Source organism: Anguilla rostrata, chromosome 1 (assembly GCF_018555375.3).
Source record: "Anguilla rostrata isolate EN2019 chromosome 1, ASM1855537v3, whole genome shotgun sequence".
Taxonomy (NCBI): Eukaryota; Metazoa; Chordata; class Actinopteri; order Anguilliformes; family Anguillidae; genus Anguilla; species Anguilla rostrata.
The window spans coordinates 7868330-7891360 of NC_057933.1; the positions used below are offsets into that span (position 1 = coordinate 7868330).

Here is a 23031-nt window from a genome sequence, read left to right on the forward strand (position 1 = left end):
TTTTTTTATAGTTATGGGAGGGGGTTTAGGGAAGAGGAGAGAGGTACACAGAGAAGAGGTGCGTCTTGAGTTTCCGTTTGAAGGTGCTCAGACACTCTGCTGTTCTGACCTCCACTGGAAGATCGTTCCACCATCGTGGGGCCAGAACTGCAAAGAGTCGAGACCTTGTTGCTGCTCGTGTAGGGGGAGGAATCAGCCGCCCTGTAGTAGCCGATCGGAGCGATCTGGCCGGCTTGTAGGGTCTGATCATCTTCTGCAGATAACCAGGAGCTGACCCCTTGACTGCTTGGAAAGCAAGCACCAGTGTCTTAAACCGGATGCGAGCTTGCACTGGTAGCCAGTGGAGGGAGATGAGGAGGGGAGTGACGTGGGAGTCACGAGGGAGGTTGTAAACCAGACGTGCTGCTGCATTCTGGATGAGCTGAAGGGGTCTGGTGGCTGATGCTGGGAGGCCAGCCAGGAGGGAGTTGCAGTAGTCCAGACGTGACAGTATCATGGCCTGGACCAGGAGCTGTGTGGAATAATTGGTGAGGAGTGGTCTTATTCTGCGGATATTGTACAGGATGAACCTGCACGACCGGGTGGTTGCCGCGATATTCTCAGAGAGTGACAGCCTGTTGTCGAGCACAACTCCAAGATTTCGGGCACTCTGTGAAGGGTGTAGGGGAGTGTCTCCTAAAGAAATGGGCAGATGAGAAGTGGGAGAGGTAAGAGAAGGAATATGGAGAAGTTCCGTTTTGTTTGTGTTGAGCTTGAGCTGGTGTTTGGTCATCCAGCTCTGGATGTCACTCAGGCAGGCGGATATGCGATCGGAGACCTGAGTGTCTGTGGGAGAGAAAGAGTAGAAAAGTTGAATATCATCTGCATAGAGATGATATGACATGCCATGGGCGGCAATAACAGGGCCAAGGGACCTAGTATACAGAGAAAAGAGGAGGGGACCAAGGACAGAGCCCTGAGGGACCCCAGTTGTGAGGGGACGAGGAGCTGATACTGCACCGGCCCAGGCAACCTGGAAGGAGCGGCCGGAGAGATAGGACGCAATCCAGTTGAGGGCTGGTCCGCAAATTCCCAATTTTGTCAGGGAAGACAGAAGTGTAGGATGGTCAACGGTGTCGAAGGCAGCTGAGAGGTCAAGAAGAATTAGGACAGATGAACGGGATGCTGCGTGTGCTGCGTGGAGAGACTCAGTGACGGAGAGCAGGGCAGTCTCCGTCGAGTGACCGGGTCTGAAACCAGACTGCTGAGGGTCTTGGAGGTTATGTTTAGAAAGAAAAGAGGAAAGTTGGTTAGACGCAGCACGTTCGAGAGTTTTAGATAGGAATGGAAGAAGGGATACCGGTCTGTAGTTCTGGGTGAGGCAGGGGTCCAGTGTTGGTTTTTTCAGAATGGGGGTGATGTGGGCTCTTTTGAAAGATGACGGGAAGGTGCCAGAAGTCAGGGAGGAGTTAATCAGGTGGGCGATGAAGGGGGCAACGCGGGTCACCATAGAAGTCGGGTCACCATAGTGTGTAAACCCTGCATCCCTAATTCAGCAAATAACTGGACTAATTATATAATCAAGATCTGAGGCTGGAATAAAAACCAGCATACACACGGCCCTCCATGGCACTGAGTTTGAGACCACTGATTTAGACCATCCAGATGCACTGACTCTGGCCATGGGTGTTCGCTTATACACCCCCCACAACCCCCCCCCCCCCCCCCCGCCCCCCCCACCCCCCTACTGCATGCGCTGCTCATCAGGCGTCCAAATCGTGCCGTGAATCATACGCGATGGGCAACACAACCGAGCAGGCCATTCCAACAGGCTCTGAGTCCTGTGAGGAGCGGGAGGGCCAGCATTAATCAGGCAGTGTTACTCAAGGTTAAATTACCATTTATTCCCACCGGCCCCCCAATAATTACTCCACGAGCAGCGGGATCTGCTGCTGAATAGAATTCTGTAAGCAGAATTCGATTCAATTTTAAACAATAACATAATGGTAGGTAATGTTTCAAATGAATGGAGCTAAGAACCTACTCTGAATTTTAGGGTATTGTTTTCCGTATCAAATATAGTGTTTAACTGGATGGGTGATACTAAAAAATATAATTCACACAGCCACACTCAAACACAAACACACACACGCAAATAAATGTACGAACACACACACATGCACGAACACACACACACACACACGTGCGCGTAAACACACACACACGCTAGCGCCCACACATGCACACACACACTCACAAGCACACACACACACACACACACACACACACACACACACGCACACACGCAGTCTCTCACCTCACTCGCTGGTCCGCTGTTCCTCACAGAAACACAGACAGGATGTGGACACACCCATGCGGTGCACAGCCGCTCCTGCTGGGCATTTTTCACATGTTGCGAATGTCTGGGAAACCATGGAGGGACCTCAGGCAGCACGAAGCCAAGAATCACACAGACCCCCACAGACCCCGACTCCACGCTGGCCATGCTAGCAGCAGGGCTAGCCCCACGCTCAGCATCAGCACAGTGCAGTACCCTGTACTACATGTGTGAAGCAGAGCAGGCCAACCCTGCCGCCTTCCTCTCCACTTACCTGTCACTCACCACCCCTCACTCTCACAACCAGCAACCTACTGACTCGCCCTCTCAATTTCACACACACACGCACACACGCGCACGCACACACACAGAAACACATTCACATACACGCCACACACACACGCACACACACACACACGCGTGCGCACGCACACACACACACACAGAAACACATTCACATACACGCGCACACACACACGCGAGCACACACACGGGTGCATGCGCACACACACACACACAGAAACACATTCACATACACGAGTGCATGCACACACACACAGAAACACATACACACAAAGACACACACACACAAATGTGCACACACACACATACATAAATATATTAACCCAACCCCAGCAACCACTCACTAGCCCAACTCTACCAACCATTTGCTAACCAAACTCCTCCTCCAACCATTCGCTAACCAAACTCCACCAACCACTCTCTAGCCTGGCACACGCGTGCACACACACACACACACACACACACACACACACACACACACACACACACACACACACACACACACACACACATCCACAAAGACACAGACGCAGAGGATTCAAACTAAATGGGCTCCCGTGCCAAACCGAGAGCATAGAAGCACAGCCCTTATGAGCGGAGTCCTCTGCGTTCCCCTGCAAACCCCAACAGGGAACGGGCAGGCTCTTCTCACAAGATCCTGTGTTAACCTCACAGCCAATGAAGAGAGACCATCCAACTCTACAGCTAGGATCTGCTACTCCAATGCTACAGCATCACTGAGACAGCTTACCGTCGCGCACAAGCATCCAACTCCCGCCCAGCCCCCTCATCCCTCCTACCCTGCCCTCCCCTCCCACCCTCCCCTCCCCTCCAGCCCCGCCCAGCCCCCTCATTCCTCCTACCCTGCCCTCCCCTCCCACCCTCCCCTCCTGCCCCGCCCAGCCCCCTCATCCCTCCTACCCTGCCCTCCCCTCCCACCCTTCCCTCCTGCCCCGCCCAGCCCCTCTCGCTCCCTGCCCCCCCCCACCCCACCCCATCCCGCCCTGCCCCGCCCACTCACGTGCGTGCTTGTCCGCCAGGGCGATGAGCGTGCTGGAGATGTCTCTCCGCCGGTAGAAGCACACCACCTTGGCCTCCACGTTGCCGTTCGCCGTCTGTGAACAAGGACAGAGAGAGCTCACATTCCCTCTCTGAACCACAGAGCATCCACACACACCCCCCACATAGGACAGCTCACAATCACTCATCTGACCACAGAGCGTCCACACACACCCCCCACATAGCACAGCTCACATTCCCTCATCCGAACCACAGAGAGTCCACACACACCCCCCACATAGCACAGCTCACAATCGCTCACCGAACCACAGAGCGTCCACACACACCCCTCACAGCAACCCAACGTGCAGGAGAAGGCCTTCCCAGCGTGGGACGTCCCAGGCCTCCCCAGAGGGGTAAATCTGTGCACGGTCTGCACTTATAGATGAACAGTTACAGATCTGACGATGGGACGTATCAGAATCCATATAGACAGCACGTGCGCCTGCTTTGCTGTCTGCTCACACTTTGTAGTTCATCCGGTGTGGACTGGCTGCGATTGGACGTTCTCGAACGCGTCAGCGCCCCTGCCCACGGGGCGACCTACTTTTCTACGCACCACTAGCACTGCGCGCTGCCGAATTTTAAACGTTCAGGGCGGAGCTGAACACCTCGAGCAACAGCACGGCAGCTGGCCCCCGAACCGAACACCGCAAGGTGATTAATGAAAGGGGCACATCCAGAGAGAGGAGAGGAGGAGAGGAGGAGAAAGAAGAGGGGGAGCAGAGCAGGTTATTTTTGGAGTAGGAGAAGGAGGAGGAGGAGGAGGAGGAGGAGGAGGAGGAGATCTATGTGAAAGGCTAAGGGAGGGGGGCAGTGGGGGGGGGGGGGTGGCAGGCGTGAGTCTGGGACACGGACCAAGCTGGGAGGCGCACTAATCGCATCAGTGCACCTCCATTACCTCCTCTGTACCTGCCCCCCCCCCCGCACCCCCAAACCCGCTCAGTCAGGAGGCCTGGCTCCCGGCCCTCGGGCAGGGCGGCAGTGGGGGGGAAACGCCTCTTACCGCTCGCCATCTTACCGCTCACCATCTTACCGCTCACCTTGTTCAGCTCCTCTATCCTCCGGATCAGCAGCGGGTTACTGGACGAATTTTCAAAATAAACGTAATCTGCAAGACAAAAAAAAAACGAGAAACGAAAAACAGGTCAGACAAAACCCCAGAGCCGTCTCTGCGTTCTTCACTTCCGCAGTCTGCGCGTGTCTGTGCGTAGGGTTGCAAAATTTGGGGAATATCCAGGAGTAGAAACTCCCCGTGGGGGAAAAGTTTCTGGGAATTTCAGAAAGTTTCCAGGAAATTTCAGAATGTTTCAGGGAATTTACAGGAAATTTTCGGACCCTTTCAACCCGATCAGCGTATGCACGAATGATCGTGTGTGTGCGCGAGTTAACTTACTTTAAGTCTACATTTTTGACACAAAAAACGAACATAAATTTTGGTGTTCTTGCACCAAGAACAACGATCCCGAGGCCAGTTTTTGGTCCTCGGCCTACTTCCACTACCGCGATACACAAATTCAAACGGTCTCACGTTACAATCCCCGAATGATCTCTGTTGCCATGTGCCTATTTATAAACAATGATAACAATAGCGTGATAGCAGGCTCTGACCGTCAGAACCTGTCTATGGGCGCGCTCATGCAAAATGTGCATACGAACAAACTACCACAGAACGCGCCTCTTCTGCAGCTTCCCTCTGTCCTATATCAGGCCCAGTCTCTGACAAGGTGAGCAGAAAACTCACGGGAGGCTCGGCGGCTGCTTATCGCTGCGTATGTTCGCACGCGGATCCTACGCTTTCTGACAACACACGCGCCAGAGACCGAGAAGACAAAGAGCTGTCGGGTAGCGCCAACTTTCTAAAGGCAGACCGTTTCAACAAGCTCGCGGTGAATCAAGGGGAGGAAGTCGAAAGAAAATGAAAAGAGAACTGCTCCCCTTCCACGCACCGACTGAACAAAGCGGAGAGTTTGTCCGGCATCAGTTCCACAGGATTTAAAATCTGCCATAAAACTGAAGCAATTTTTGAAAAAATGCTTTTGATTTTCATCACTGCACCCAATTCATTGTGGTAAACTGTACTAATAACCTCTGGATCGGAGTGACAGAGGTGGTCATTTCACACACAAAAAATAATCGTGCTACCGAGTTATTTTAGAGTTATGGTAGCTATTCATTTGTATCCTCAGTTATACAATAATATAAAAAACAGACTTTTACTAAATACATTTGGACTGCTCGGGCGGGCTGCATGGTGGTATCAAGTAATGTAAATGTAAATTCTTGGCCTCCAATTAGAATAAATCAGCCTCCCTAGCAATGTGTGTGTGTGTGAGTGTTAGTGTGAGTGTGCGCGTGCATGTGCATTTGCGCGTACGTGTGCGTGTGTGGATGTGCGTGTGTGTGTGTGTGGATGTGTGCATTTGTGTGTGTGCGCACGCATTTTTCATTCAGCTCAGAGAAAGTAACTGCTGTGACTTTAGCATCAGAAACAAAACAGATTGCACACATAACATGTCATTAAACACCTGAGTAAACAAGGCTCACATCGAGTTCTGTTTTAGCCTTCGCTGCTGGAAAAATAATAACATACTAGTGCAATTATCTCTCTCTCACTCTTTCCCTCTTTCTCTCTCTCTCTCTTTCTCTTATTCACACACACACGCGCCCACACACACACACACACACAATGCTGAAATCAGCCTTGCTAATATGTAATCTCTCTCGCTAACTGTGGACACAGCTCCTTCAGAAGCTCATGACAGTACCGCATTTCCACCACTAGATGGCAACACACAATGGCTGGAACAGCAGTCACACAACTTGCCCAGAGTCACAGAGCATATGCAGAGCTCTCTTCTCTCCGAATTCTCCAATGTTCCCTTCCTGCTTGCCCGTACCCTCCCCATACACCCCCCCCACCCCGCCTCCCCGCCCGACTCCACGTCTCCCCCTCGTCTCCACACTCTTGGCGGGGCTCCAGGAAGCACACAGCCTGCTCCTCAGCAGGAAGTCCCAGCAGGCCCCGGGCTTGGTAGGGTGCCTAGTCTTAACCCTGTGTGCGTCCCGGTGCCTGCCAGATCACGCCCTGCACTTGGTCAGGTGCCTGGGTTTAACCCTCGCCATTTCTTTCCTAGTTGCCAAATCCCACCCCGGCCTCCCCACTTCCTGAACAGAAGGATGGAAAAGAAAAGAAAAGAAATAAAAAAAAACATCTTCCACCAATCAGCTTGAAAGGAGCACACATCTTCCACAAATGGGGTTGAGAGGAACAGAGAATGCGAGGCTCCCGCCCACCCCCAACGAGGAGAGTTTGGGGATCCGTTAAACTGCTTGCCTTTATCCAGAAGTGAGATCGCATATGAAGGCCGTCTGTGTTTGTTATCAGAGCTAATCCACAGTGTGCAGCGAGAGTAACCCCCCCCCCCCCACCCCCCCACAGCAGAGTGAATGAGGCAGGGCTAACTGGCCCTGGGCTAACGGGCTCTGGGCTAACAGGCCCTGGCCTAACTGGCTCTGGGCTAACGGGCTCAGGGCTAACGGGCTCTGGGCTAACTGGCCCTGGGCTAACGGGCTCAGGGCTAACAGGCCCTGGGCTAACTGGCTCTGGGCTAACGAGCTCAGGGCTAACGGGCTCTGGGCTAACTGGCTCAGCTAGACAGGTACGCCTGGGCTAACTGGCTCTGGGCTAACGAGCTCAGGGCTAACGGGCTCTGGGCTTCCCCAGCCATTACAATGGCTTTTCAAGCCGTTGCATCTCGCCACCAGTAGCAGCGACGGCAAAGTAACCGGGGAGGAACCGGAGTGTCGAGGGCAGACCCTGCTCTCTGAACAGCCCTCCTCCCGCACCGGCCAGACGGAGAGCGCCCAGCGCTAATCACGCAGCCCCGCTAACCAGCTCGACAGCACCCCGCTCCGGCCCCACGTCAATTATTCAGCAGGGAGAAGTAAGCGGATCCCAGGGCTGGGAGCGGGCGGAGGGCAGGGCGGAGGGATGCCCCGCGCCGTCAGTTACGCCCGCGAGCCCCGCCGCACTTGCGCTACCGGGACACGGGCACCGCAGCGCTCCCCCCCCGACAACCCGCGAAAATGTGCAGCCTAGCGCAGGGCTAGCTAGCATGCGTCTAACATGCGTCTGCCAGAGTTGCGATGGTTTGAGTCATTTGGACTTTGGACTCTGACCTGCTTGTGAAAGCGCCACCTGTATGCAGGGACTCTCCTTGCCCCACTATTGTGAGCTCAACAGCGCCACCTCCTGACCGGCTTGTGCGCCAAATGAGATCAACACCATTTGGCTTGGAGCTTATTGGAGAAGAGAGCAATACGACACAAATTTGGAAGTAACGCAAACGGCGAAATATGTCTAATTTAATTTAAAATAGAGAAATTAAAATTATAAATCATATTTACTTATTCATTTTAACATAACAGCCTTGCAACAGCACAAGACCCGAACCCCCCCAGACCTTTCAGCCCCAAGTCTTTGAGTTGACACTACAATATAAAAACACAGAAGACGACTTGGGACACAAAAGACTCCTGAATTCCACAAAAAGTCTGGAAAAGGGTCAAGCTCAGAGCAAACCATCCCTTTGTATCCATTCAGATAACCTGTACATAGCCGTCCACGTTCATTCAGACAACCTGTACGTATTCCTCCATGTCCAGTCAGATGAACTCCACAACCTTCAGTCCCCGATAACCTCAGATAACCTGCATGTAAGCCTCAATCTCCCCAGGTAACCTTCAATCGCCATCGAGGTAACCTGGACGACATCATCAGCCCAACATGATGGGACATTCTCTCCCACCTGCGCAGACGGCACGCCTGATTCTTAAAGATGCGCAGTAACATCAGTGTTGTCTCTGTGTCGGCAAACAGTAGCTGAGAACAAACTGATTAGTATCAGCCTAATGCTAATGTTATGGGTGACATGATGATCCGATATGATCGTGCAATTGTGCCTGCACCAGTGAAGGGACGCATTTGTGAACGCCATGCTCAGAAAGTAGCCAAATCTTGCTTATTTATCATTTATTTTTCATTTTCATTCCAGCAAAAACTCAAATAAGCAAAGGTACAGAGACATTCAGCAGCTCTCTAGACTCCTCATCTCAGCTTATTTTTTCTGTCTGAGGAAACTTTTTCCTTATGTCTCTGCTCACCTGCCTCTTCCATGAATATAGCGTGAAACGGGTGACAGCATCAGCCAACACGTCCAGTCAAACAGCAGCTCATGGCGTCAGGCCTAGGGACCGTAGAGAGTGGGGCACAGCGCTGCACTCAACAGCACTGCTTTAGCCTTATGCGCCACCCCCGGTGACCCTTCCATCTTTCACCTTAATTACAAACTACGTTTTCTTTTTTTTTTTCTTTTTTTTTTAAACGAAGCAAATCAATAAACCCACGCAAGTTGTCGAGCTTGTTCAGCACCGACGGAAATAGCCTGACAAACGCCTGACAAACATACGCTCGTTAGCGTTAGCAAGGAGCACACGGCCTGATCAGGAGCTCCTCTCAAACGGTGCGGTTGAAAGGCCATAGAGGCCGAGGGATCTGCTGTTCGGTACGCCTGCGCGGACGGACCCGATCTGGTTCACAACCCCACGGCACACTGCGCACGTTCAGATTATCGAAAGAAATCGAGAGAGTTCACGCAGACTACCTGAGGAAGAGAACAGAGTAACGTCTATTCCGTGTGAAATCAAAATGCGATGCGGCACGCTCGCTAGCCAGACGAGGCGCGACGGCACATCTGGTGACGTCCGCGCGGTAAGCGGAGATAACGCACGCGCGAAACGCAAGCGATCGGGATCGGGAGGGAGCGTCACTCACTCACCGAGTCAGTCAGCGAGCCGCTCGCATTCTAATTAAAGCTCTGCACGATTGACGTTTACTTAAACAACAAGACTTCCTCTTCCCCCCCCAGTTACTGCAATTGTCCGAACTGATGAGACCAATATGACCAACGCAAACCAGAAGGTGGACAGCGATGTTTTTGGGGCTGCGGTACATGACACACCAGAAGCTGGACATTACATTACAGGCATTTAGCAGACGCTCTTATCCAGAGCGACTTACACAACTTTTTACACAGCATTTTACATTGTATCCATTTATACAGCTGGATATATACTGAAGCAATGCAGGTTAAGTACCTTGCTCAAGGGTACAACGGCAGTGTCCTTACCCGGGAATCGAACCTGCAACCTTTTGGTTACAAGCCCAGTTCCTTACCCACTGTGCTACACTCCGTGACAGTGACGTATCCGGGGCTGTTGTACGTGACACCGCACAGGCCCGCACGCTGTATTTAGCCTGCGTTCAGCCGTGCCAACAAAACGCCCACAGCGGCTCGCTGCTACTGCAGCAGTTGCCACAACAAGCGCACGCCAGCGTTCGCTACCTGCGCCCACAAACACAGCCACCGTCGCTAATGCTAGCAAAGACAATGGGTAGCCCACCAGTAATGAACTGGCTTTACTGGCCAGGATGAAGCCACACCTTCATGTCGATGGCGATTGGTTAGTAGATAAGGGGATGTGTGGGTTTAAAAAGTAAGGTTCCTCTCCACGTGTTCATGGGGTTCCCTCCAATCACTCACTTTGTCCATGCTTGGGTATATGCCAATTCTCCATGGCCTGATTTTTGTGTCCTAATCCTTTCCTCCAGTGTCCTAATATTGGAGGAGACTAGTGAAGTGCACAGAACTGTACTGGTGAAGCGGTTTCAAACTGGTCTCCTCCCCCTCCACATATATCCATGTAGGACACGAGTGGCAGTGGGGGAGAACAGGAAAGGAGGTGAGGAGTGAAAAGTAATCCCTTCGAGGATCGAAGAGCTAGGAGGCTCCCGGAGGATGCTTCAGCAAGAATCCACAACTGCACAACCGTAAGTATTTTTTTCCCCCAAACACATGACATAAATGAGCGACCTGTGGCTCCACCACTCCCCATCAGCGAATTCTGTAGCTTAATTGACACCGCTTCGAACTGACACTCGGCTGAAGAAGGACGTTCCATTTGCCTAATAAAAGTTTCCTCGATTCCTCCGTCCTCGCATCCTTCCCTTGCGTCCTCCCTCGGTTGGGTGGAGCTAAGGATTCAAGGAAAGGACGAGAGGAGAGGATGCAAGGAGGTAAAAACAAAGGGCTCTTTCCAATGGCTTATAAGGCGCGTGGGTCTTCACCAGGCTGTGCAGGGCGGGCGGGCGAGGGTGCATGGCGTGACCCTCCCAGATTGTAAACACATTTGTCCTGCGGCGAGTGCCACTTGGGCAACATCTGGCAATGCTTAAAACGCATCTAGCCATCGACGAGCGGCTCACAAACTATTTCCCTTTTGGAATTTCTTTCTTCTGCTGTTTTTTTTTCGCTCCACAAAATGAACCATGGTTTTCTGCACCATTTGACAATCAACAGCTCTGGTGATAAGGCACACGGCGTTGGTGCGAAACTCTCTTTGCTGCAGTGTGCCTCTGGCCTTGTGCGTGCAGCAGTTTCCCAACTCTGTCTCGGCAAAGAGCGAAGGCACAATCTGCTCGAGCCTCATACCGTAGCGCTGGAGGACGAGGGCCGTTTGCCAGACCGTAGCCTAGCGTGTGGAGCGGTGGTGCCTGGTCTACCGAGCCGCTCCAGGCTCATAAAACCCGAAACGGTCCCGGAGTGAGAGCCCTTCTCTCTCCCTCTCTCCCTCCCTCGCTCTCTCTCTCTCTCTCTCTCTCTCTCCCTCTCCCTCGCTCTCTCCCTCCCTCTCGCTCGCTTTCCTTCTCCCTCCCTCTATCTCTCTTTCTCCTTCCCCCTCTAACTCGATCTCTCCCTCCCTCTCGCTCTCCTTCTCCCTCCCTCCCTCCCTCCTCCCTCTCTCTCTCTCTCACTCACTCCCTCCCTCCCTCTCTTTCTCTCTCTCACTCACTCACTCCCTCCCTCCCTCCCCCTCCTCTCTCTCCCTCCCTCCCTCCCTCCCTCCCTCCCCCTCCCTCTCTCTCTCTCCCTCCCTCCCTCCTCTCGCTCTCTCTCTCTCTCTCTCTCTCCTCTCCCTCCTCACTCTCTCTCCCTCTCTCCACCAGTGCTGGGCCCCCATCTCCCGAGCGCGCCTCCTGACCACCGAAGGCTAATCTGTCACCCGAGCGACTGTGACATCACCAGCCAGTCAAATTTCTGAGGGCCATCCAATGGGAGCTCGTTGCCGGGCCTCCCCGGGGAGCCAGGCGGTTGGGTGGAATCTAACCAGGCCACGAAAGGCTGGGCAGGGAACATGCTTCAGAGTGGGGTTCTGCTGAGGAGGGGGGGGGGGGGTGGGCTGGGGGGGCTGCTAATAGACTGCGGTTGGTTTTTCCCGCGCACACGCACGCCTGCCAGCTGCACCCCTCCCCCCACCGCACCCCCCCCGTCCCGGGTCTGGTAACCACGGGTGACGCTCAGGCAGCGGTTCAGGCGGGGGCTGGCTTGGTCCCGGGCCCACACTCAGGCCCCTGTGTGGGGCTGATAACAGCTCTCAGGGAGGGGGACCTGCAGGAGCAACCCGTATCAGGGCCGCCTGGGCTACACACAGCGGGGATCTATGGAATAAGGGTTACTATGGCGATGTCAGGTAATTCAACCCCCCCACCCACCCCCCACCCACCCAACCGCCCCAACCACGACACTCACTCTCTCACTCTTAGTCACATCCTGTCTACCTCGTCCTCAGCTCAGTGTGAAATCACCCAGTGAGAACTGCCCAGGTACCCTAAGAATCGACAAGCCCTGAAGGGAACCAAGTCATTTTCTGTACACTCAATCATACTGGCATCGGACACATCTATGTGCACACGATCAGAGAAAAACACTGGTACGACTTTATTAAAAACAAATTAAAACAAAATCGTTTGACAAGGTTTAAAATGCTACACGAAAAGGCAAGAGTGCAGGCTAGTTCACAAAATGAATTCTGTAATCGACTACCCAAGACATAGCCTACTTTGATAGCCCTAAACCTTACAGCTTTGCTACCTCTTCATTATTAGCGTAGCGCTTTGCGTTTCTGTACAATAACCGAGGGATGTTCCAGGGTTATTTCAGTTTAACACTGCAATGCTGCCAGATTTTTTTTTTTTTTTTTACCCTGAACGTACAAATTACTGCCCAATTTTCAAAATTTTTTAATTCAACAGCTGAATCGGACGAACAGATGCGCCTCACTCGTATCAGCAGAGGACAGCTAATATAATAAATGGTTATGACGGCCATCTCTTTGCTTATTAGATGAGAAACAAACCATTTACAGTGACAAACTGGCCAGCAAATGTTTATCTGTCTTTTACAAGCCCGTCGAGGCTTTGGCTTCAACTCACTTTGAGCTAATCAGCGGAATAAATGAACGAAATGCCAGCCTCAATCTATAATTCCTCCACCTTTGTGCGAGAACTCTGGCACCTGAAGAGATCACTGAATAAACAGAGCATAGTAATGGAGGTGCCACTGTTATGCACTAATCATATTACTGTTATGCATACATCGCTAATTAGTAAATGTGTAGCGGCGTCATCCATCGTCCTAATCAAGCAATTAAGCTCGAGCAATCTTTTCAGACGGAGCAACGCCGCTCCGTCACGGCCAAATGAAACTACTGGCGGCAGTTTGTGGACGACCGCATCGGTCTTCATGCCGAAAAGCAAAAAAAAAAGACCTTAAATACGGAGGGAAAATTTGCTGAAAGCTCTCCGTTTGTTAGCCAGCAAGCTAATCCAGCTGCTATCCTAAGCTGCGAAAAACAACGGACAGAATCCATTCCATTCTTCACTGCGCCGTGCGATCATTAAGGGGAGCCTGTCTAGCAACTTACCCAATTAGTCACTTAAATTGGGCAGATTTACGTCACAACGCATACAATAATGATATTGTGACATCGTTAACCGCATTTCCCCCATTGATTTAAAAAAAAATCTTGATCTCTTGCTCTCTACTAGACGCCTTGGGCGTGCAAACTTACGGCGTAATCAGAAAACTTCGATTGGCCAGCTTTCGGCAAGGCAAGCAATAGCCACCAACTTTCCTCTCTGATTTAGAGTATGGACAACAGGCCTCATTATCAGGTTGTTGAGAGGTCATCATTGGAAACAAACAAAACTTGGCACTCCCGTAAGTCTCCCATAACTAACCAAGTCTCGAACCCAGGATCGGGGGTGGGGGGGGGGGGTGTTTGGGGGTCTCCAGAGGCCCTTGGGTAAATGTTTGGGGGGCAGTCCCTCCTGGAACAGGGGCAGCCAGACCAGAGACGTGGTCACATTGTCAGAGAGGGCGGTTCACAGACCTGTGACATAGCCTATTCTGAACCCCTGCCTCTTCTCAGTCAATCATTCCTCTGTGTCATAGTTGCTATGGCAATAGCTAGCCTATATTGTAACTTACCTTCGACAATCCACCTATACAATGACTGCAGTATCAACATGTTTATAGTTTTTTTAAAACTCAATTCCATGAAATGTGTGCACTCATATTCCCAGCGAGGTGCTGTATTAAGTGCAAATGTTTAAGCAACGACTAAAACTAAGCATCCGAAGCCATTATCTTTGCTTTTTGCGTAGGAGCTCATTGGAGATCAAAGGCTTTTATTATACGGTTCAGAAAAGTCAACTGCATGCCTATATCAAGTGATGTTTTCCACAACGATATCGGATTTGATTTTTTAAAATGATTTCAAAAATTTGCATCCCAGTAGGCACAGGGATACACACTGCATCGTGAGGACCGACACAACACTGCCCCAGTGATTGTTCAGCATGTGATGCAATGGAGATCGGCAAACATCCCTGCTCTTCCCGAGGAATGCAGCTACAATACATACAACCCTGTTGACACACACACACACACACACACACACACACACACACAAACACACACACGCACACACACACAAACAAATTACCGACTTTCTCAGAATCACTGCCTCCACCTGGAGAACCACACTCAGCAAGACACGATTCGTTATAAAAATATACAAAGCACTGTGAGTAACATAGACTCTTCCAGGTTTATAGTGCTGAGGCATAAGACTGGCACGCAAGGCTACCACTAAACATATCCGGTCATACAAGCTGTCTCAGCAGCAAAAAGGGTCCCCCTTTAGCGACAAAGTCTAATTCTCAGATTCTGGACTTTGGAGCGCAATCCTTGTGAACTTGCTTATGAATGGACCACAAACACACTCCGAATCGCCTTTCTCCGCTCCGGTCGACAACTGTTGCGTGATTGGCTGTGAATCAAGAGATTCTCATCATTCTAAAATGCGATTGGCCTGGAAAGTATGCAAAGCTAGCCAAACATTAGACAGGAGGATATTTTATAGAGGAATAATCGAGAGGCTATGGTGACTTGTTAAACGTCTCTGAGGTAAAACCCATTTTAACTTTAAGACAGTTGTAATGACAGTACATGAATGGCCGGAACTAACATACTAAAGCTCTGATGAATCACTTAAGATCATTCAAATGCAATTCAAATTGCTGTATTTTGGTAATTCTTTACACAATTACATACATATATTTTCAAGGGTTATGGTCTCAGATTGTTTCTCCACAAGATATTATTAATCATAAGACCTCATGTGTGTTCATAACACAACACCCCAGCAGCCCACTCGTCCAAAATCATTGGGGGAACATCAGTACTGAATAACAAAACGAAACTTTTTTTTTGCGCAACACACAAACCCAAAGCAAATAAATCCATGGGGAAACAAGGCATTCGTTAATGACTAAAAGTGGAACAGAAACCTGTAACACTGAAAGTTCTTCAGTTCAGGACCACAAGGGGTCACCAATGGAAAAATATAATTCCCTACTAGTATGCATGTGCTACTAAAACTTCTCAATGCTCAATCACAGATTGTTCCTTATGCTGTAAAGTTACTTAAAGCAAGAAGCCTAAACCGGCATCAAAATTATAATTTAACCCAATCCAGATATTATCATCATTGTGACCAAAGGGGGAAATCCAATCAGATAAAAAAAAAACCACTGTTGGTTTTCTACCATATGTAGCCTACATAGCACTCATTTACACAAAAGAGCACTCTGCAGAATGTGCTTTAAGCCTAGAACTTAGCCTAAGTAGCATCATCTCGTGGTCAGAAACACAAGCCAGCCTCGTCATCATCCAGTTCTGTTTTTCTCCTGCAGATCGCCCTTTGAGCACTTGGACAGCGAGAAACTTGTTAAAAAAATGTTTTGCAAGTGTATCGGTGTACTACTTGTACCTGGATACAATTAGCCTACCAGTTTAAAAATAGAGAGAGAGAAAAAAGACCATTTAAAGATACAGCCCTGTGATAGGTCCAGTTTAGTTTTCTCAGTGAACACATCCGAAACAACAAGGCCAGGTGTTCCTCTTTCCCAGCATTCTCTGTCTCCGTCACAGTCTCGACTGCAAGAAATTGGCATTATGCATTAACACACACTGAATTCAAAACGAATACCTGTTTAGATTTATACCCATAAACACTCCAAGGTGAGAGAATTTACACCTAACTTTAGAGTCAGTTAAAAAAAAAAAAAAGATTTTCATATTTAAACACCTCACACTGCTGACAGCCCTGGTGTTTCAGCTCAAGGCAAGCCGTGGCTATGAACAAGGCTGGGAGTGGAAAGGGATGAAGAAAGAAGACGAGTATAACACACCAATTACAGCAAAGACCGGGTGTGATTCTCTTCTGTTTGGCTTATAATATTAAATTCTAAAAAGTGCATCCACGTGATATTGAGCACACGAGATCTGTGTACATTAGGAATTCTGCTCAGTTGATCTTTGTGTCAGAACGGGTCACCAAAAAAAAGTCACCAAGTTACACAAATGCTAGCTAATTCCTGCAGGTGAAAATTGACCAGATCTTTAAGATCATGGTTAGCTAGCAAACAAAATCAAGGAGGAAAGCAATAATACCGTTGAAAATAAAGACAGCCTGTAAACAATTTTAATTCATCTGATTTCACGTACTTTTACTGATCAATAAGGCTGCAGAGCCGAGTTTGTCCTGGAGGTCACAGATTCTGTGATGTCTTAAAAATTAAAATTATTGACAGTAAAACATGCAGGAAAATTTGAAACCTTCCTCCTTTTTGCAAACAGCAGCACAACCTCAAGAATCATTCTTGCTTAAAAAAAACGCACGTAAGTACGCCGATGTGCCGGGAGCATTCTGCGCATCCGTTCGGTTTACTTCAGAGACTAGCCTCCATGTGTCCTCCGAGGCACAGCTGGCTTCACAAAGCACGACTGCAGGCAGCCTTCGTTCCTTCCCGAGGACTGCACCTGGGAATAAGCGTGCTTTGTGAGGGGACGAGCTTTCGGACAGTTAGGACAGGGCACCTGCTGCTTGCTTCAGAGCTCCCCAGTGGTTCCCATACTCTTCCAGAAAGCGTCTGAGCCGGTGACGCCACCGGGCCAGTGGCAACGGTTATTGCGAACCAAAGGCAAACCCGCAGTGACCGTTTGTAGCCGTTTACAGCTAAAGACGCATCCCCAAACGACGACGTTCCACCTCCGCTTATTGTGTTGCTATGGTGAGGAGAGGCCTCTTTAGCTCACCTGAGGACCCCACACCGCTGCCCAAACCACGGGATGGTGATGAAGACGGCCGTCTTGAGGAACGAAGGACGCAAACGAGCAGGTTATTGTGAGAGAGCGAGGGCCTCTAATCTCTAACCCCCGCCCTGCCACAAGCAAAGGTACACTGTCAAATGGACCCAGGTCACCATTTCAAGGTGGTACCCAACCCAGTTCATTTGAATTGGGCATAAAATTTCACTTTGTTTCCAAATTAACCCGTGATATTCACGCAACTACTCAGCCTGTGTGCAAAACAGAATTTGTGTGAATTTAAGCAACCTCAAAGCACATACTATAGATGCCTGTGATTTAGTGTTCGGTGTGGGCGTTTCCAGGACTACCGGCATTGCAAATCACCCACCTTACATCTAGGACACGTAATGCCAGTGTCCGTTTTAAAAACGAATGCATCTAATCATCAGTGATGTCTTCTGCGCTGTGACGATGATAATCTAAATGCCACCCCCCCCATTTTGTCATTCCAAATCCCAATTCATCTAGGTGATGAGAACACAGGATCAGCAACGGAATACGAGTTCAAGACAAAAGCAAATAATTCCACAACTAGGAGTCCAGTTGGTAACTGGATTAGCCTCAACTCTGTCCAGTAGTCGGTCCAGATGGGATCACGGCAGGAAAGCTCCCACTTGTTAATAAGCAGCAAAGTTGTTAACCTATTTCGTGCCACCTAATCAGATGTGCTATGATTAAGCATTGTGACACCCTGTTTAACATACTGTAGTCCTTGTTTTACTTTTTTAGTTGCGCAATGCCCGTGTGATAACTTGTGATAACCTAAAATATCAGCAACACCCCTGATAAAGTCATCAAGCAATTTAAGGCATCACCACCACACACTGGATAACAGTCAGCAGGCCCGAAGACATACAGTATATACAACACATTATATAACACATTATAACTCGGTTTAGACAGGGCGTGTTTAATTCTGTATTGATTTATAAAAATAAAATAAAAAAAGAAACTTGAAAGTGGCCATAGAGAGTGAACTGTTCGGCGATATAAGCCAGGCTGCTCTTCACTACAATCCAAAATTTAATACAATTTATTCGCGGGGGTCTTCTGAGGACAGCTAAACACGCCCGCCAACCCGCCCCGCACCCCTCCCCAACATTTCACTGCAGACTCACAGTACCCGAATTGCAACCGCAGAAAACCGCGTCGACCACGCTTTGTTCGAAACCGCAACACGCAGAAGGCATCGCTTCTCTGGAGGGATGCTTTTAGCATTTGGAAACGTGGTTGCAGAATTGGCGACCGAATACTTTAGCAAACCATATTGTCCGTTCTGGCTCGTACAGCAATACGCGACTACGGTTCGACATATATTCGTAGCAACATGTATGATTTATAATTAGCCTACAGCATCGTCCAGATTGGACATTGTTCCGTTCGGCACGCGCCCCCAACCAAAAAAAAGGGGGGGGGGCAAACACACTAAAACACAAAATAGACAAAGCGTAGCATTACTGGTAGCTAACGTTATTTGCTGAAACCGCTGCCCCCAGCGTAATTGATTATGGATAATGAACTTACCTGCCCAACGTTAAAGTTTTTCATATGTCATTTTTGTCTCCGCACGGGGAAAAGTACATTAACCAAACACACCTGGAATGTGATAGATCAACTGCACACTTCAGTAACGTGTGGGTGCCAAAATGCCCATAAAGCAAAAAAAAAAAAAAACGAATTTAAACACCCCCTCTTCAAGCTAAGTGAGAGACTTCGGTGGGTTTCTTTTTTTTCTTTCTTTCTTTTATTTATACTGTAATTGTACCTTGGTTTACAGTCAGTTCATCTGTCTTGGCAACCTAGCTACCAACAATAATCAATTTAGCCGCATAATAATTATATTAAAATATTAAAATGTCAATAAACTGTGAACCAGGAGCGTAGCTACCCGGCTAAAATATTTCAATTTCTCCCTCCGTTAAATTCTATTGGTGGTAGGTGGGAAGCATGAGTGGAACTACAGCACAAACTTCTGCGTTTAACTAATTCATATACAAAATACAACCTATCAATTAATGCATAGCATTGCCTACCTACCTGACACGTTACTAAATGCTGTGTGTAAGAAAATCGTTAATCTGGACGGCGTAGTAAAACATAAGCAAGTTATATTTTTTCCGAGGGAATTTTCGAATTATAAAATGGACAGTTCCCCGAATCCGTGTTGGGTGAGGATGACTTGTCTCCAGCCAGGCAAAGCGGTATAACCTTAGTTAACGCAGCATTCTCCCAACCCAACAACAGTCATAGCTAGCCAGCTTTGCTACGCTGTCTAGCTTGTTAAAACTAGCTAAACTTTAGCTAAAAGGCTTAGTCTGATTCTTTCTTTAGAAAAATAGATATAAAGACATCTAAAAGTACAACTGGCTTAACCACACGTCGCATAAGGACACAATAATTCACAAGTACAATACGACAATCTGGGGATCCCAAGACCACACTCTTCTTCCTCCTCCTCTTCACAGTCACCATCATCATCCTCTGTAGCAAGCTAGCTACAGCACACTTCAGCTTTAGGAAATAAAAGAGGAAGGACGACCCATTCTGGGCACCTACGCTGCAAAAGAACCACGGCGTGCGCGATCAAGAGAGTACAGCTATTAAATAAATGTGTTTTCCTACCTCCGACCCGGTACATGTTCGCTGCCATGACTGCCCCGGGTCCTGGCGTCTCCAGGTACGGGTATCTCTGTCGCCGCCGTCGCTGTTACAACTACCACTGTTGAGTGTGTTGGAAAATGGTGGATTGATCAATACGAAGCACACCAGCCAAGCGAACTTAAAGAGACAGTACACTCATTTTATTGAGCCTACTTTCCCGGGTACCGTTACTAAATTGATGCGACTTTGGTAACCCGCGTAAAATTTGGATACAGTTCACAACAAAGCCGTTTCCCCTGGAAGTCGGAGCTCGAGCGGACTGGAGGTTGAGGGGGGCAGTGTTCAGCGGGCATCACAACCGTTTACCCCGCCTCCCCAAAAACAACAATTGCCGCTGTACCTCTTTAGCCCCACTAGAGGCAAAATGACAAACTAAAGCACTGTTGCTGTCTTTTTGGGTCTTCATAGTCATTCTTTTTCAAACCGAAGACTCTGAAAAACTTGCCCTGGTCCACGGCTTTGTTGGGATAGACATACAGACTAAGATCAGGATGGTGTTGGAAGGCGAGACCACATAAAGTGGATGGCGGAGAGTGTCACAATAAAAACTTTAGTCTATATATCAGGTCTATATTATAACCATCCAGTGTTCAGCATGAAATCTTCCTCCAGTTTCTAGTTTCTGTTTGACATGTAGTCATTTTGTTAGTGCCTGGAGGGTATACGACCAGCTACACTGATTGGGTTGTACATCTGTTCTCTCAAAACAATACATATAGACCTGTAGATACATTGACTGTTCTACGGAAAAAGAAACCATTTAATTTTTTACCAAACAATTACACCTAGGGTTAGCCCATGCTTTCCCCCCTCTGTAATTAAGGGGTATGTGGGAGTATGGTAAAACAGTAAGATCACATCTCTGGTAAACCTATAATCCTAAATTTTTTAATTGAGCCCTCGCAATACAGTGTTTCTCTTTCTTTAATTTATTTTCAAAAACACTTGTAAACAGTGATGCCAACTGTACTTTTTGTCCTCATGAAAAATAAAAACAACCAAGCTTAGGACCAGGCCAAAGCCGTAACGAAACCCAAGTTGTTTTTCTTCTGTGTTGTGAAGATTTAAAAAATAGCTGATCAAACAATATAAAATCTCTTTGCAGACTTTCTCGGTGTTATGCTGAATGTCACCTGTGCCCTCACAGTGGCAATGTGAGTAAATGGCAGTTCTTTGTGTTTCTGTGGCTGTAGGAGAGAAGGTGTGAGAACGAGCTTCCTGTGTGCATGCTGGGGGCCAGGCAGAGTAATAAAGATTTTCCGTCTCCTTGGATACAGTGCTCCAATGTCTGGTAGCGTGCGCGCACGTCGATTGCAAGAGTAACACTCTACCACTGCCCATCATGCCACAGATTGTGCTGTCCTATAAGCACGGCAGACATACATTAAAACCGTGCACGAGGCAGAGACTGATGAATCAGAGAAATCAGTCCCTTTTCCTCTGGAAATTGCTGGATTTTTTTCAAGGACTCAGTGTTAAGAGACAACGGGTAAGGCCCGAGGCCTGCGATGCCTGTTGCTAGGCCTATTCTCTGAGGAGAGGTGGTTTTTTTTCCTGCAGTTTTTTTTTTTCCCGCAGTGAAGCCATGGTGGAATGCTGTGGTGTGTCCTGATTTACACCATATGAAGCTCCTAATTACCGAGCTTGGGCCTGGTGCGTGGCCGTGACGTGCAATCACAAGACGTCGTTTCGGCCAATCGCGGGCCGCGGTATAACCCCCGAGCACACATTCGCAGGGAAACTATGGATTGGCTTTGCGCATTCCACCGCCGTGTGCCAGGGGTCTCGGAGTGAGGCGTTTAATAACGGCGAACGCTGTGTCTTTGTACGCGTGGGGCAAAATTAGGTGAATTTGATCTGTTTGTGTATCGCACCACCAGGGGGTGCAGCTTGCATTACCCAAATTTTTTAATAATTATGTGAAATTCATTTGTTTCAACAAAAGCTGATTTTTAGATGGGGGAGAGAAATTAGAACACAATCACTAAAATTTTGAATTATTTTTTATCGTTAGTATTCATTTTATTCTTAATGAACACCATTAGCAGATACCGTACACAGTTGCACTGCTACATATATTTACAGAAGCAATTTCTAAGAAGTTAAATGTCTTGATCAAGAGAATATTGGCAGTGCTCACCTGGAATTTGAATTGGCAAGCTTTAGTTCAGGATTTTCCCCCCCACATCCCATGTGTTGGATACTGCTGGTATCCACCTGCCTGCACAGACCACCTGAGTACTTGGCAAATAGATACACAGAGGCTACCCTCGATTGACTCGACAGATGTCCCAACCCCCAACCCCCCCCCCCTCGTCCTAACACGACCCTCTACCTGCAGCTGTTTTCTTTCTAATTAGGGGCCATTATCACAGACACCCTGGCTTAATTCTGCCTGCTGAGGCGCTCCCTTTGTTGGGCTGCAATGCGAAGCGGAGCAAACATAGGGCCCTTGCCCATTCTGGGGGCACAGCTAGGCACCAGCTAGTGGAACAGAAGAAATCAATTAAGGCATCCAGCCACCCTTCCAAATTGCCCGATGTACTTTATTTTTTTCCCCCCCTCTGGTTCTCTTTCCCTGTGAGTTATAATTATATCCAGCCCCAACGAGTGAAAAAGTAAACCAGAATAATGGAGCCATTGTTGCGCCGTTCTCCCCCTCCTCTGTCAACCCCCCCCCCCCCCCATCACCCCCATTGTCATGTTGTTGCGATGTTCAGCTTCAGGGATGCACACGCTCCCTGTCTTATATTTTACAGATGCAATGAAAATGAATGCAATTTATGAGAAACAAAACAAGACTAGGAAACCTAGTATATGGCTGGACCTAACATACGTGATCCGGCCGACTAATGACGTAACTTCATCGCTCACCCAGTCACTCAGTCAGTCACAGACATTCGTGTTTGTAGGGCTGGCCCCGCTGTTGCGGTCCAGCCAAAAAACAAACAAAAAAAAAGAAAAAGATGGCGCTCGAAAATGCAGCGATTATCCTGATCGTCCCAACTCCCTGAAAGGCACAGGCATTTGAACACATCGAATAAGGTTCAAGGAAAACCCACTACTCAAAAT

At 48.9% G+C, this 23031-nt stretch overlaps 1 protein-coding gene across 1 annotated transcript in view; it reads right to left on the reverse strand.

Moving 5' to 3' along the window:
• mta1 (metastasis associated 1) overlaps positions 1-20249 on the reverse strand; it is a 44444-nt gene extending 24195 nt beyond the window's left edge. The window contains exons 1-3 of the mRNA XM_064310249.1: positions 19921-20249; positions 4723-4790; positions 3642-3735 (exon numbers count right to left, since the gene is read on the reverse strand). Coding sequence (XP_064166319.1) covers positions 3642-3735; positions 4723-4790; positions 19921-19948 — 190 coding nt within the window. The 5' untranslated portion in view covers positions 19949-20249. The remainder of the gene's footprint in view (positions 1-3641; positions 3736-4722; positions 4791-19920) is intronic.
• Positions 20250-23031: the final 2782 nt, after the last annotated feature.